Below are 13,411 nucleotides of genomic sequence, written 5' to 3' on the forward strand. Positions count from 1 at the left end.
GAAGTTTATAGGTTAAAATAAAGTTAAAATTTACAATAAAGTTAAAATTTATTAATAAAGTCAAAATTTGTCAAATTATGGCTTTTGACAACGTTTTTGTGTTTCTTGTAAGTAGTTTTGGTAAAAATCGCCGTGGAAGCATTGTAAATCAGGAACTGCGACACAATTAAACCACATTAACCTATAAAAGCAGGCAAAATGACACAATGCCCACTTGGATCAGCAGTAACTTTAATCGCAAATCGTCCATTTTTTTATTGGTTGTTACGTATTTAAATAATTCTTATAAAACACTTTGTGGTCTTTTCGAAAGATCAACAGTTTGAATTTTAGGAATGGCCTACTGACATTCTGGAATACAAAAATGCCTAAGCAAGCTAAATCTATCGCCAAAAAAATATGCACTTTTTATAATCCATAAAAAAAAAAAAAAAAAAAAAAAAAGTTGGGTCTGAAATCGACAAAATATTATGTTTGGATAACTGGCATCAATTCAAGGAAGAACTGTGGCCTCTACAAACAAGCAACTTCGTTATGGTAAAATAAAGTTAAAATTTGATAAAAATAAAGTTAAAATTTTTTTTTTTTAGGTTAAAATAAAAATGGCCCTAATGATAACGCAAAACTGCTTTTTTAATTGCTGCTCTGTAAGCAAAAGGTATATTACGATTTATCCCCGCTTATAATGGAAGGTAGAGAACCACATGGTATCCATTTTAACTTCTGAGATTTATTAAGCCTATTTAATCTGACGAGGGCACCGAATACCACACCTTCTCGTAGCAATGCCAATACAAAAAGTAGGTGCAATTTTTGTACTTTTCGAGTAACTCTTTTAACCAATATAGCCTACGTACTTCTTTGAATAGACCTTGATATTTCTCCCCCACTTATGTTTTTGTTGAAGGTACAACATTTTAAACGAACGATTAAACTAATTCAGAAAACTGCCTTGCCGTGGGTTACGCTATTTAGGCTAGCCACCGAAAATCACATTTAAGACTGAAAAGAACGAATATTTGTTAAAGATGGAAAAATTAGACCGGACGGTTTTTGAACTTAAAAAAGACGTAGTTTCAGCGAAAAACAATTGCCGAAACAAGTTGCTAATTTTTTCTTAATTGTCATGCTTCTTCCGCTTATAACGGGGGTTAAAACACCTTCACACTCATAGGCGTCTGAAACTCAATTATTTGTGGCTAAACACAAGCTGACATTCTGCAGGAAGTTCAAAAACGATTTTTCACAAACCAATTGAGAATCTATAACATCTTCTGTTTCTTGACTTAACTTTGCAAGCTGTACACTGCGAAGTTTAGCAGCACTACAATAAAAACAGGTGTATTGAAATGGAAAATAAAAAGACGAAAAAGGTTTGTTACGCTTCATAAAAATCGTGAGACACCACCAATGACTATGCTAATCTAGAAGATAATGCAGGTTAACAGTCGCATGCTAAAAAACCCAGGGGGTGGGCAATAGGGACCACAATTTTTCATCTGGCAGGTTAAGCGCTAGTGGTGGAAGCGCTGTAATAAAAATTTGAACTATGGCAGTTGTGATAGGCCTTTGCTTCACTCCTCCATCTTAGAGATGTAGTCATCCAGCTGTTTGTCCAACTCTTCAGCAGACACTGGTTTCTTCTGCTGACGACCGCCACCTCTTGTGCTGCCACTGCCGCCTCTTGTGCTGCCACTGCCGCCTCTACCTTTTCCACGTCCTCTGTTTCCTGTACAAAAAAATTGGTCATTTTTTGCACAAGTTTTCAAATTTAAGATAGAAAGGCATATATTACCTTGTCCCCTGTTGCTTCCGCCTCCGCCTCCGCCACCACCATAACCTCCTTTCTTCTGGCCAATTCTTCCATTAAAGTCTTGTGATGATGAAGCGTTGTTACTACTTCCATCAGAAAATTTTATTTGCATGGTGCGGCCATCGAGAGGTACTCCATTGTATTGCTTCAATGCCTACAAATAAAATAAATAATTAAAATTATAAAATTAATGGTTATTTTGACTACTAAGTAAAACAATAATGACACAAACATACCTTTACAGCATCAGATCTTCTCTCGAAATGAACATCAGCAGTTCCAAGTGATCTACCGGTTCGGTCATAATGGACAGCTGATTGTCTCAAAGCCCCAAATTCAGAAAACAGTTCTGTGATGTCGCTATCAGAGACACCAAAATCGAGGTTTGAAACAATCAGCTTCCCACTTCCACCTGCACCTCTGAATAACAAAAAGCAAACACGGTTAGTTTTGTGACAAATCGCAGAGTAAGAACCAACAAAATCAAACATACCTAGAATCACCACCACCAAAGCTTTTTCGCTGATTTCCCTGTTTGTTGCTGTACATGTCATGATCCCATTTGTCATTGGGAACATTTCCTGATCTTGTGTAAGGAGCTGAAGCAGACCGGCTTCTTCCACGGGCGCCGCCGCCACCTCGTCCACGACCTAACAGAAGAGAGGGTTTTCCAAATAACGAGGGGTAAACAGCTGCATGGTAGTTGCAAGTGGAAAAAGTGGTTACAGTTGGGATTCGAGTGAGCAAGTAGAAACAACTTGTTGACTGCGACTGATATGAAACAAACACGGAATAGACTGGTGCAATATTAACTGCCCAACAAACTGCACTACTATAAACCTGCCCAGCTGACATTGACAAGCAGGTTATTTGTGGATTTCGCCTGCGATTTCACCAGCCATAGGCTGTGAATTGAAATGTGTGCAGCCTTTTCACTTCCAATTTTTTCAAATTGGTATGTAAAGGCATCTATAAGGCCGAGGTCACATTGACCTGGCAGCACACTTTTATTTCGCACATTTAGTTCACATTTTAGTCCTTCATCCCTGCGTGCTGATGTACCATCTTCATTCAACCAAAACAACACTCCCAAAGAACAACATGATCTCCTGCTTTTCCTCGGCTATATACCTCTCTTATTATTGCGGGTTTGGCCTACACCTCCACCCGTACTGCGACGAGCCCCTCTGCCTCTTCCTCTTTTGCCTTTAACGTTGGTCTTCTTGTTAATCTTGATGATGTCATCCAACGAAAGATCCATCTTGTCGCCCATTTTTAAATATATAGTTCTAATTACGATTTGCTATTACTTAAATCTGAAAATAAACATCTACATTCAGACATCGTTGCAATGTTCTAAAACTATTACAATTTATCGAAGTTCGTAAATGTCTAAAGAGTACTCCGCGGTTAGAATATTTTTAACTGACAAAAAACGGTCAACTTCACAACTGCTAGTTTTACGCTGCCTTCGCAAAGTAACGGATTCTGCAACGTGATAGCGAAACTGACTTCTGATTGGTCAAACCAAATTAACAAACTAGCTGTAGCGATTTTATCATCCGGGACATTAGTACGTCACAAGAATCAACTCCGACTAGTAACCACATGGCGCCAATAGATTTTAAATAAAACGTAAATCGCGCATTAAAACTTGATTGATAACATATTTATACATGTAACCATCATAAAAAATAGTTTAGTAAACAAACTCCGAAATGTTTAGTGAAGTTTAATATAAGTCTGAACTGTCGTTACACATTTTATTCTTTGCTTACGCACGAAATTTTTGCATACGGATTTTTAACATTTACCTGGAGACTTTTGCTCAAAGAACTTACCAGCAACTTACTACTTATGCGCAATGACTATTGCCTTATATAAAACAAACCATCTTGAATTGACGCCTTTTTTTAACTGGCGCAGTCGAAGTGATTGTTCAACTTAAAGGCTCCAGACATATCACTCCAGGGCGATAAAATTTGAGCCATTAATTGTTATATCACGCAATGTTAGCGGATGCAGCTCGAAAGGTTTCTAAAAAAGGTTCCAACAATACTGCTTCTGTTCAATGCAGCTGTTCAAACAATCTAAGTGTAATTTCTTTACCAGAATTGCCCTCGACATAGTTTGGCAATATTTTTCGACGGAGTTTGGCAATAATTTTTTTACGAAGTTACTTGGAGTTTCATATTCACACCGGAATGTGCAAAGAATATCTATTGATTTATTTATTTTTATTCGGAAAACATTTAACATCGTAGCATACGGAATAGGGATGGTCAAATATTATTCCTTATATTTCGTTCACATATATTGCAATCCGATCAAATTCGACGTCAAATGACGTCATTAACTAGGGTCATTATAACGTTCAGAAGGTATTTTTTCCGGGTTGTTAGGCTAAATGCTTCAGCGTGAGGAGATTTACAAAACTTTTACTTTTGAGGATGCAATGAAACATAAGACGCGTTTGGTCTGTTTTATTATAATTTGTTATGAAACACCACAAAACAAACTGAGAAAATTTTGCATTTACGTATTTTAAATGAGCAAAAAATACAGTTTGGGGCTCCTCGACTAAACCGTCTAATGAACGAAAAGCTGTTCAACAAGATTATACGTGTGTATTCTAAATAACGTATTAGCAGGTTTACCTTAGTTTATGCCATACACATTTTACAATAAAATCTAGCAATGTACCGGTACCTACCTACCAAATTATTGCTTGAGTTCCTATCATGATTTTGTATTGGATCGGCATTGATGTCAACCTATAGTATCTGACGAGTACCGATTTTACCATTTGATCAGGAGTGAATCCAGGGACATAAGGCAATGTGTTCCCAAACAGTTTTTTATTTACCTTTATTTAATCAAACAGCCTATTTTAACTACGTAAAGGCCAAATCGTTTCTCGCTTAAGGCCAATCCATATTATGTTTTTGTCTTACTCCATGCGCCTCGCGTCTTATCGCTCTCTCCAAATGAATAAGTTTTGGTTAAATTATATACTGGCGTTTTTTGCGATGTATGCGATGGTTTTTCAAAATAATATTGGTCTTTTAAAAGCCAACATTTTTTAAACAAGAGGCATTTTCTCCCATAATTGTTGCATACCTCTCAATTGCATTAGGTTAGTGGTGTACTCTAAAATGAAAGCAGATTGTGTTGCAAGACCGTAAGTTTGTCCGTTGAGGCGATAGTACAAACTGTGTGGGGCCCAGATAATCAAATCATAGTTGGCATCACAAAGTTACTTCAAAAAAAAAAAAAAAAAAAAAAAAAAACGTGACTTCACAGGTCATATAATTGATCCATCCACAATACACGGCGATAAAAAGGAGCGCCAACCAATTCGTAGGCTCTTTTCCAATTTTTTTTGTACCGGTATGGTGATTATATTAGTTCCATATGCGACGCTTGGTGTTAATTCTGGTTTCAGGCCGTCCTCTGCTTTATCTTAACATTACACATTCGAAACTGCAAAATATTGTTTATGATTTTATGACTTTAAAGTATTGAGCCTCTAATTTTTAATAGGGTTATCAGGTGGCACTATATAAACACACATTGTATCGGACATGCTCGACAAACTTTCGCACAACCGTGCTTCATCAGGTCAAGGCAAAAATGAAAGCATTCTTAATAGTTCGACTTTGTTATAGTTTGAACAGTTTGGTACAGTTGGTGGAGATTTAAGTTGTGCTCAGGGGTTGAGCACCGGACCACGTTCTCCCTAAAACATATTTTTGTGCCAAATTTAACAAAGTCACTACAAAAATATTTCGCTCTTCGCCCAAATCTTTTATTTCGTATTTACGTTTTTTCTGTTTTGTTTACATTTTTAAGCACAAAGTCTAAATACACATGTTATGTTGGACATTTAGCCTAAAGGCCCGTTTACACTACAGCTGCACCAAGCTGAGCAAAGCGTTTAAACTCAAGCCCCGTGCAGCAGCTGCAGCTAGCTTAAAGTTACGCTTTGGAGCGATTTTCACGGTTTGCTAAACTAGAGCCCAGCGCAGCTATAGAAAAACGTTACGTTTGGAGCGATTTTTACGCCCAGCTCGGCTGAGCGCAGCTGTAGTGAAAACAATTTCACTCCCAGCGCAGCTCAGTGCAGCTGTAGTGTAAACGGGCCTTAATACATTTAACTTTATCGGACCTATTTAAATTACTATTTTTTTAATTTTGATAAACGTTACATTATTCTATACTTTCCCCGCAGTATTATTTTTTATATGACAACAGGCTATAGCGCCGGGGTCAGTTTTTTGCCGTTTGAGGAAATCCATAATGTATTGCTACTGTATATGGCAATTGCATTGGTGAGCCTTTCTGCTGTGGAGGCAATGACCCTTATGAAATATGTTTGTCAAACTAAAAGCCAATATATCGAGCACGAGCGATGTTCTGTTTTGCTTTCCATCATATGCTTCATGTCTCCTTAATTGACGTTTTAGATGTGAGCCGAAAGCCGCAAAAGTTTCGCTTTGCACGATTAAGAATTCACTTTAACATTTCATGTTATCTGACTGATATGTAATCGACAAATTCGAATTGCTGTTAGTAGAATACCTATTGATATCTAAAGAGAGGCACAAGGCACAGGACCTGTCTAAAAGAAGGGGTGCGATAGAAAAAAAGGTTAAAAATTACCGGTCTGGACTCTGCGCCGCAGGCAGAAACTATTATTTAAAAACAATAACACTTATTTTTTTACCAATCTTTTTTTCTGTTTCGGCTTATGTCATTAGGCATACAATTGTTTAAAGATTCCGCAACTATGATACGGTTGCCATATTTTGAAACGCGAAATCCCTGACAAATTTACCACGGTTGCATTGGCCAAGTCCAGGAACCAAAACAACTCAGAAATGACGTCAAAAAGTTATGTAAAAATGTGACGTAATTTTTACATTATAAGATGTAAAACAATGGCGTGCTGCGTGAAAAGTGCCTTTTATTATAGTTTAAGTTGCCCAGATTTTTATTTTCGATGGTGCGATGAGACGCGCGGCGCATTCTGGCTGATCCGATTTCAACAAAACAGGTCGGACATAGGCTACATTTTTTTCCTTCACAATTTTTTTACTATGTTTATCAGAACTGATGTTCGATTCTATATCCACGCTACCTTTGTATAAAACTTAGATATGTGCCTGGATTTTAACTAAACTTTCTGATTTTCCATAATTTACTCGTGAATTTACATTCTATTCGGCTAATAATTCGGCTAATAAACATGCAGCAGCTTGACTAGATAACAATTTTGTGTGTAGCGAAGTAATTAGACTTTAAACAACTCAAAACAATTGCGTTTCCACAGTAGGTTTAGCGGTAGGCAAATGATGTACCTGCAATACCATATTTGATAAAAAATATATATAATCTTGCTTGTTTAGGGTTTGTCATCATTTACCTTGCAATACAAAAATGAAAAAACATGCTGGGTAAAAGTTTCTAACTGTGCTTAGTCACTAAAATGAAACGCAAAACGCAAAAACTCTTTTCAAAAGCGTAAACAAAATAATTAAAAAGCCATAAACTTGGTAGTGTGTGACGTAACAATGAACCGCATTTGCAAACGATGTACAGTATTTGCACTCGCGTGTTACTCATGGTGAAAACTTTCAGAGCTATTTATTAAACAGTACAATACTTTAATCAAATTTTGGTATTAACGAAGTTTGGGAGAAATCCTGGTATATCTCAATAATTTCGCGCTCGCTTCGTTCGCAAGGTGCGCCAAAAACGTTTTGAAGCTATAGGCGTGGCTGATGTAAAGAAAGTTAAGAAACAATGTTCCAAATTTTGCATGACTTTAGTAAACAAAAGTGGTTAAAATTAACAGGGATAAAATACCACGAATGTCATCTATTTTTCATGAGTGCACCATTAGTTTTACTGGGCCATAGAAAACTTGTAATTGACATCGGTGTCTTATTGTCTTAACTCTTAATATACCGTCCACAAAGCCTTTTGATGTGTATGTAAATACACCTTGCTAAAATGGTTAATTTTCCTTTTGTTGGAAAATTAGGCAAATTTTAAGACAATGAATACTTAAACCCCCACAATATATAGCTGTTGAAACTTTCTCTTTTTCTAATTATTGTAAATTAATATATTTTATTTTCTGTACGATTTTAAGCTGCGATTTTTATCCCCACAACTTTGAGCCACGCATATCGATCCTTGCTCGGCAACTCTGCCTGGTGTAAATCGCCCTGTACTTCCTGAAAGTTTTAAGAGGTTCACTGTGTGGTTAGCGAGCTGTGTGCGCCGCTTTGCCTTTGCATGTTTAGTGTATGACTCAGTCAAGTAGCACGGTTCAGTTACCAGTCAATTGTCAGAAAGCCCTAGTTTATTAGTTTCTAAACGTTGGCGATGTTTAAAGGAAAAGACTTAATTTGTTGAAATTTTGTAGCCAAGAGATTATAGGTGTATTTGGCAGGAACTGTTTAATTCCAGATCAGTTATTAAAATAAAATGTGATTAACTTTTACAACCTAATACTGACCTTACATTGTGATGCGTTTGCTGTTGAATAAAACATGCCTAAAAGTAAGTATGTGTGAAATTCTGTCATTGTCCAAAAAACAACACATAGCTAGCACGTCGACCACGGCCAATCGGCCATGTTGTCTGCTTAAAGTGCCGTCCACAAAAGGCCTGCTGATTACATATTAAACCGGAATTACCGCTGATAAAATATACAAATCGCAAGGCTAAACAAATCGCTCAGTCGACAAAGGTTCAGGTATATTTTAGTGAAAGCCAAACTGAATTTAGGCATTAAATTGTTTTTAATACACGCCGAGGTAGAAACGAAAAGGATTAGGTTCAATACGAAAAAAAATCCTAAACAGTATTTTTGATTTGTTTAGGGGGAAAATGAATTACATTTTTGTGAGCGTTTAGCCTATTTACGAATATGACAAGTTCCACATCAGGGATTACGTCATATGAAAATAATGGAAGGCCTTCTGTCAGTCAAATTTCCTCTCATGTAGTTAAATTATATCATAGCCAACTTGAGCGATTTGGTATGCTTGGCTTGTAAATAAAAGATTTTTCTGCTGTTAACTCTCTTCAATGAAACAAAAATTATATTAAAGCAAATTAAGATATTATAGGCACGCTCAATTTTGCTTTCGTGGCAAAAGCGATACCTGGTTAAACCAACGCGTGTATATATATAATCTTTTATTATTATCTATGGAAATACAAAGGGTGTGTCAGGTTACAAAAGATATTTTAATGATCGCTCGTCTTGTCAATTACTGGTTATACAATACATGTTTACCGAATAACAATATGGAATAAAATGAACTCATTTTATTCTAAAAATATAGTGCCGGTACCGGTATACATTGTGCCGTCTAAAACTGCGCGTAAACTATGTCCAAAGATTCTTAACTGTTTCCCGAAACTTTTTGTTTTTTTGAAAATAATCTATTTGTATTACGAATACATAGTTATGCAAACAAGTATACCAGACTTGAAAAACACAATTATTTTGAAAAATGATAACATTAAGACAGTGGTTCTCAACCTTTTTATACCCGTGGCCTTCTTTTGATGCTTTCAAATAGTCGCGGACCAGTTTGTTGGTGTAATAATATTCTTTTTAGTCATTTAGCATATCTGCCTATGGTGCCCCTTATGTTGAGTAAAATAACAAGCAACACAAATTTACTTCATGACCTTTTTTAATGCGATTTCTGCTACCGCACTTCCAAAGCAAGTCTTGAAATGAGTCGTTGTGTTTTTGAAACTGCTAGACGCATGTGATTTTAGCGAACGATAGCATAAATAAACCAAATCAATTACATGTGAGCTGTAGTATTGCTTCCTTCCATTTTTCAATTTATTTGCGTTACATCACAATGGAAGTTTTACGTCACAATCAATGCGATTTAGAACATGTTACAATGTAATTTTGCCACTTACCAAGATTGTGATTAAGCATATTTCCCAGCGTTAATTAATTTAATGAAGGTATATTAAGAAGTTTTTGCGACACCCCTGGGGTCCGTGGACCCCCGGTTGAGAACCACTGCATTAAGACATTTATTATGGCCCCTTTTTTATAACTTAAGGTTTGAACTGTGTGATTTCGAGCTGTAAGAGCCCATGCCCATCTGATTTTTGCGAGTGTTTTTAACCTAAATGCGTGGTGAGGTGCGTAGGACATTCTCAATTTTTTACTAAACAAAAAAATTTTATATTTACAGATTACGAAAAACATAGGTCACATTTTTAAGAAAGGTGCGTTTTTTACACGTACTTATATAAGTAAACGAAATTTTAATTATTAAAATTATATTTTATTTATTCACCTGCTAATCGAAGTTTGGGGAATAAGATATTTTTTATGACATGACGCAAAAAAATCCATTCGTTAAATCAGAGTACTTGACTTAGTTGAATTTTATACATCGGCCGGGTAACCACTCTTTGCTAATCGCAGCCAAATGTATTGTTGAATCTGAGTCATTTTTTATTAGCTATGTATTACGTAACGGTTAAAGGTTGGTACAACGTTCAAGAATAAGACAGGGGTGTCACATACATTTCATGTAGAAAAACATATGTAAGTCAAAAAAACATAACCCCAAAACCTAATTGCAAAGTATAGAAGGGCCCTTGCTTGGACATTTTAAAAATATTGATATTTTTAACAAACAATGTTAAAAATGCTTTCTATATAATAGTTCTTTATTATTATAATATTATTTGAGTATACGATGTTTCTGAAATAAAATAGTAATATTTCGCAGGTCTATCCAAGTCGCCCAGTTAAATGTACAATTGTTATCAACAGGGTCAAAATTATATGTCGACTTATTGCTTATTTTTTTCAACCAAACTTTCGTTCGCTTTAATTTAATCCGCTCCGAATCAATATCACAGAAAGTTTCTAGGGCAGCTGGCTGTAAATTGGTTTATCAGAGCGCAGTTTTGTATATCTTTATAGGAAGAAAATACGCTAAATTTAAAAAATTCTAATAAACTACTAAACTGCTATTTTTATCACAGAACTAGTCATCAAAAATAGTAAGCTTGAAGATTCACCAGTTGGCGGATCCCATAACCTTTTCATATCTGGCTACGACGCTGAAGACGGTAATATAATTTATTAACAGACTGTTTCGTTTTAAAATTGCTATTATGTTTTTATTGGAAAATGTAGACCTATGTTTGTACTGGGATTAGTAAAGAAAAAATCACGTCTTTACTGCTGAAGAGATGTTAAAGTTGAAACGAACTGTTTCAGTAAAAATGTAGCCTATCATTATTTTTTTAGTTGTCAAAAAGAATATCCATATTTGTGACATCTTTTAAGGTAAGAGCTACCAAATAAAACCATCGTGAAACAACAGTCGGAAAATGACACTAATGGTATATAGCTGCTAATAGAAATTTTCCACCTAACCGAACAAACCCTTAATTTCCAAGTTAAAAGCCTATGATCCTACAAATACGTACAACTACCGTTTCAAATAAAAATATGTTTTGCTTCTTAATTATATAATCATATTTTATCTTCGACACCCCAACCCGAACTGTTTTTCGCAGTCGGGTCCGTCAAACGATTTTCCATTTTGAAGTGCTGTCACAACTCAGCGTTATCAATTCGCGTAGATGTCACGCGCGTGGTAGACTTCGCGCGGTCGTGACACTTTTGATGTTGTATATTCTAAATGTTTATTAAAAGTTACAGAGTATTACGTATCACTGAAATACTTTTTTAAAACGTATTAAAATTCTTGATTTTTTGTCTAAAGGCATTATACATAAATCAATTTTACGAATTGTATTTACAGCCGAAAAACTGAAATGCAATCAAACCGATATGCGTTTTTTCAATCAACCGAAAGGTGAGACTTTTTTGCAAAGCATATTTTTTAGTTCTGACAAAACGGGTAAGGTAATCAGTCACATTGCCAATAATGTTTTTTTAGACCGTGGAAGTACATGTGACGAGTTACAAATGGACAACACCGAACTTAAAAGTTGCCCAATCGACGCGTCAAACACTGTAATCATTGTTAAGAACAATTCGAACGAATGTACAGCTTCAGGTAACGGTCTCATTAACAAATTACTATTTCATTTTTAAATCGATCTTCCCTATTTGATGACAAAGTGCATGCAAGTCTTTTTTCCTAATTAGGCCTATTTTAAAGAACATCGACTTAAATCGAATTGTCTTGCTAATCTAACATGAATGAAAACTAGGCAGTCAAATATTTTGTTAGTGACTTGGCCTACACATACAGTATTTCATAAACGTGTTTAAAATATTCTTCTCATTTTGTATCACCCTTTAGAAACGATACTCGAAACATTATGTCAATAAGTTTCTGATATAAACGTACGACGTAACAATATTAAATGGTGTCATGAAAACTGACCACGAATGTCCGAACTTATTGTGAAAACATCATACATTGATTTCAGAAAATCAACCTAGAGAACAGCAAGATCCAACCGGAATAACATCCATGACTAGGCAACCTGAGAGTGATGACTCAGCATACAAGGCGAATCCTTATTTTGACGTCGATCCTGGGGAGGGGAAATAACACAATTTTAAACATAGACTATCCGGTGCCTTCCTCAGTTTGCAAAATTTCTAATCATTAAAGAATTTATTGCATATGAAATATTAAAGCTTGGCAAAAAACGTAAATTCTATTTTTACCTTTACTCCATTAGCAGTTGTTTCCAATAATTTTAACATTGTATTTAGATTTAGACTATTATTGTTATGTTTGTTTTCCACTGAGTCTGAGGGTTATTTACCGCATCCCAGAGTAAACCGTTTTTTTGTGCAGTAATTTGCATTACAATTTACAAAACAAAAGTTTTTTTTTAAGACTTTTATGAAAACTGTAACTCACATTTTAATTACTTGAAAAATGTTCGTCTTACCGCCAAAAAATGGTTTGGATTGTACTTGTATTCTACATCACTTTAGTTGAAATCTGGGTTCACCAAACTTTTTTCGTAAAGGGCCGAATAACTGTACGGCCCGGCCATCGCGGGGCGTATTACAGTAGGGATTGACGACAGCGGGCCGAATACAAAAAAATTGTGTCGAACATTATTAACCTGATTTTTCTCGTTAAAACGAAGGAAATATAAACACCTATCCAACAAAAGTGTAGCTATAGCTTTATAAAATAGTTATTCATTTATACAATTTCATCAAAATTTACTTAATTGCACCCGACAGTATTTGAACTGTCATCATCATTAAGAAAATATGCCGCGGGCCGCTAGAATTAACTTTGTGGGCCTGATCTGTCCCGTGGTCCGTAGTTTTCTTGGTGTTTCTCTCTAGGTCAATTTTTGTCAGAGAAAAAATATAATAATTTTACAATGCTGGTATTGATACGATATGAATAAATTAAGCAGGAAATAAGCGAAATTGTCAGGTTTCACTTTCAAATTGCTGTTTAATGGCCCTAAATGTCTTCTGATCCGCTTTAGTAAGGAAATGAAATTTACAGATGAATGTCCGATACTTGATATTCTATTGCGATACCCGATATTTTTGACAAAAATATTGCGATTCGATCT

The 13,411-nt window shown here is 35.6% G+C and overlaps 2 protein-coding genes across 4 annotated transcripts; one reads left to right on the forward strand and one right to left on the reverse strand.

Annotated features, from left to right (window-relative positions):
* Positions 1–1,325: 1,325 nt before the first annotated feature.
* LOC146167896 (THO complex subunit 4-like) lies at positions 1,326–3,125 on the reverse strand. Of its 3 annotated transcripts, XM_083388832.1 has the most exons (6): positions 2,945–3,125; positions 2,307–2,463; positions 2,050–2,233; positions 1,796–1,967; positions 1,697–1,729; positions 1,326–1,660 (listed from the first exon to the last, which is right to left on the reverse strand). In XM_083388832.1, exons 1-6 carry the CDS (start codon positions 3,084–3,086, stop codon positions 1,575–1,577), a joined length of 774 nt encoding a protein of 257 aa, XP_083244958.1. In that variant the 5' UTR covers positions 3,087–3,125; the 3' UTR covers positions 1,326–1,574. The 3 variants fall into 3 exon arrangements, with proteins under 3 accessions (XP_083244958.1, XP_083244957.1, XP_083244956.1); XM_083388831.1 differs by having other exon boundaries at positions 1,326–1,729; XM_083388830.1 differs by lacking the exon at positions 2,945–3,125 and having other exon boundaries at positions 1,326–1,729; positions 2,307–2,938.
* A 5,071-nt stretch (positions 3,126–8,196) lies between these two features.
* LOC146167897 (uncharacterized) lies at positions 8,197–13,411 on the forward strand. The gene is made up of 5 exons (XM_083389797.1): positions 8,197–8,383; positions 10,862–10,948; positions 11,650–11,703; positions 11,788–11,907; positions 12,287–13,411. The coding sequence occupies exons 1-5, from the start codon at positions 8,374–8,376 to the stop codon at positions 12,409–12,411; spliced, it is 396 nt and encodes a 131-aa protein (XP_083245923.1). The 5' UTR covers positions 8,197–8,373; the 3' UTR covers positions 12,412–13,411.

This window comes from Ascidiella aspersa, chromosome 1, assembly GCF_963924565.1.
Source record: "Ascidiella aspersa chromosome 1, kaAscAspe10.2, whole genome shotgun sequence".
Classification (NCBI taxonomy): Eukaryota; Metazoa; Chordata; class Ascidiacea; order Phlebobranchia; family Ascidiidae; genus Ascidiella; species Ascidiella aspersa.

Bases quoted from the DNA above. Each gene is read 5' to 3' on its own strand.
- LOC146167896 (XM_083388830.1), bottom strand. From the start codon at position 2,668: ATGTCAGCTGGGCAGGTTTATAGTAGTGCAGTTTGTTGGGCAGTTAAT. The intron at 2,234-2,306 runs GTATGTTTGATT...TTTGTTATTCAG, and splicing joins TTTGGTGGTGGTGATTCTAG to AGGTGCAGGTGGAAGTGGGA. The intron at 1,968-2,049 runs GTATGTTTGTGT...TTTTATTTGTAG, and splicing joins GAAGATCTGATGCTGTAAAG to GCATTGAAGCAATACAATGG.
- LOC146167897 (XM_083389797.1), top strand. The intron at 10,949-11,649 runs GTAATATAATTT...TTGTATTTACAG, and splicing joins TGGCTACGACGCTGAAGACG to CCGAAAAACTGAAATGCAAT. The intron at 11,704-11,787 runs GTGAGACTTTTT...ATGTTTTTTTAG, and splicing joins TTTTTTCAATCAACCGAAAG to ACCGTGGAAGTACATGTGAC.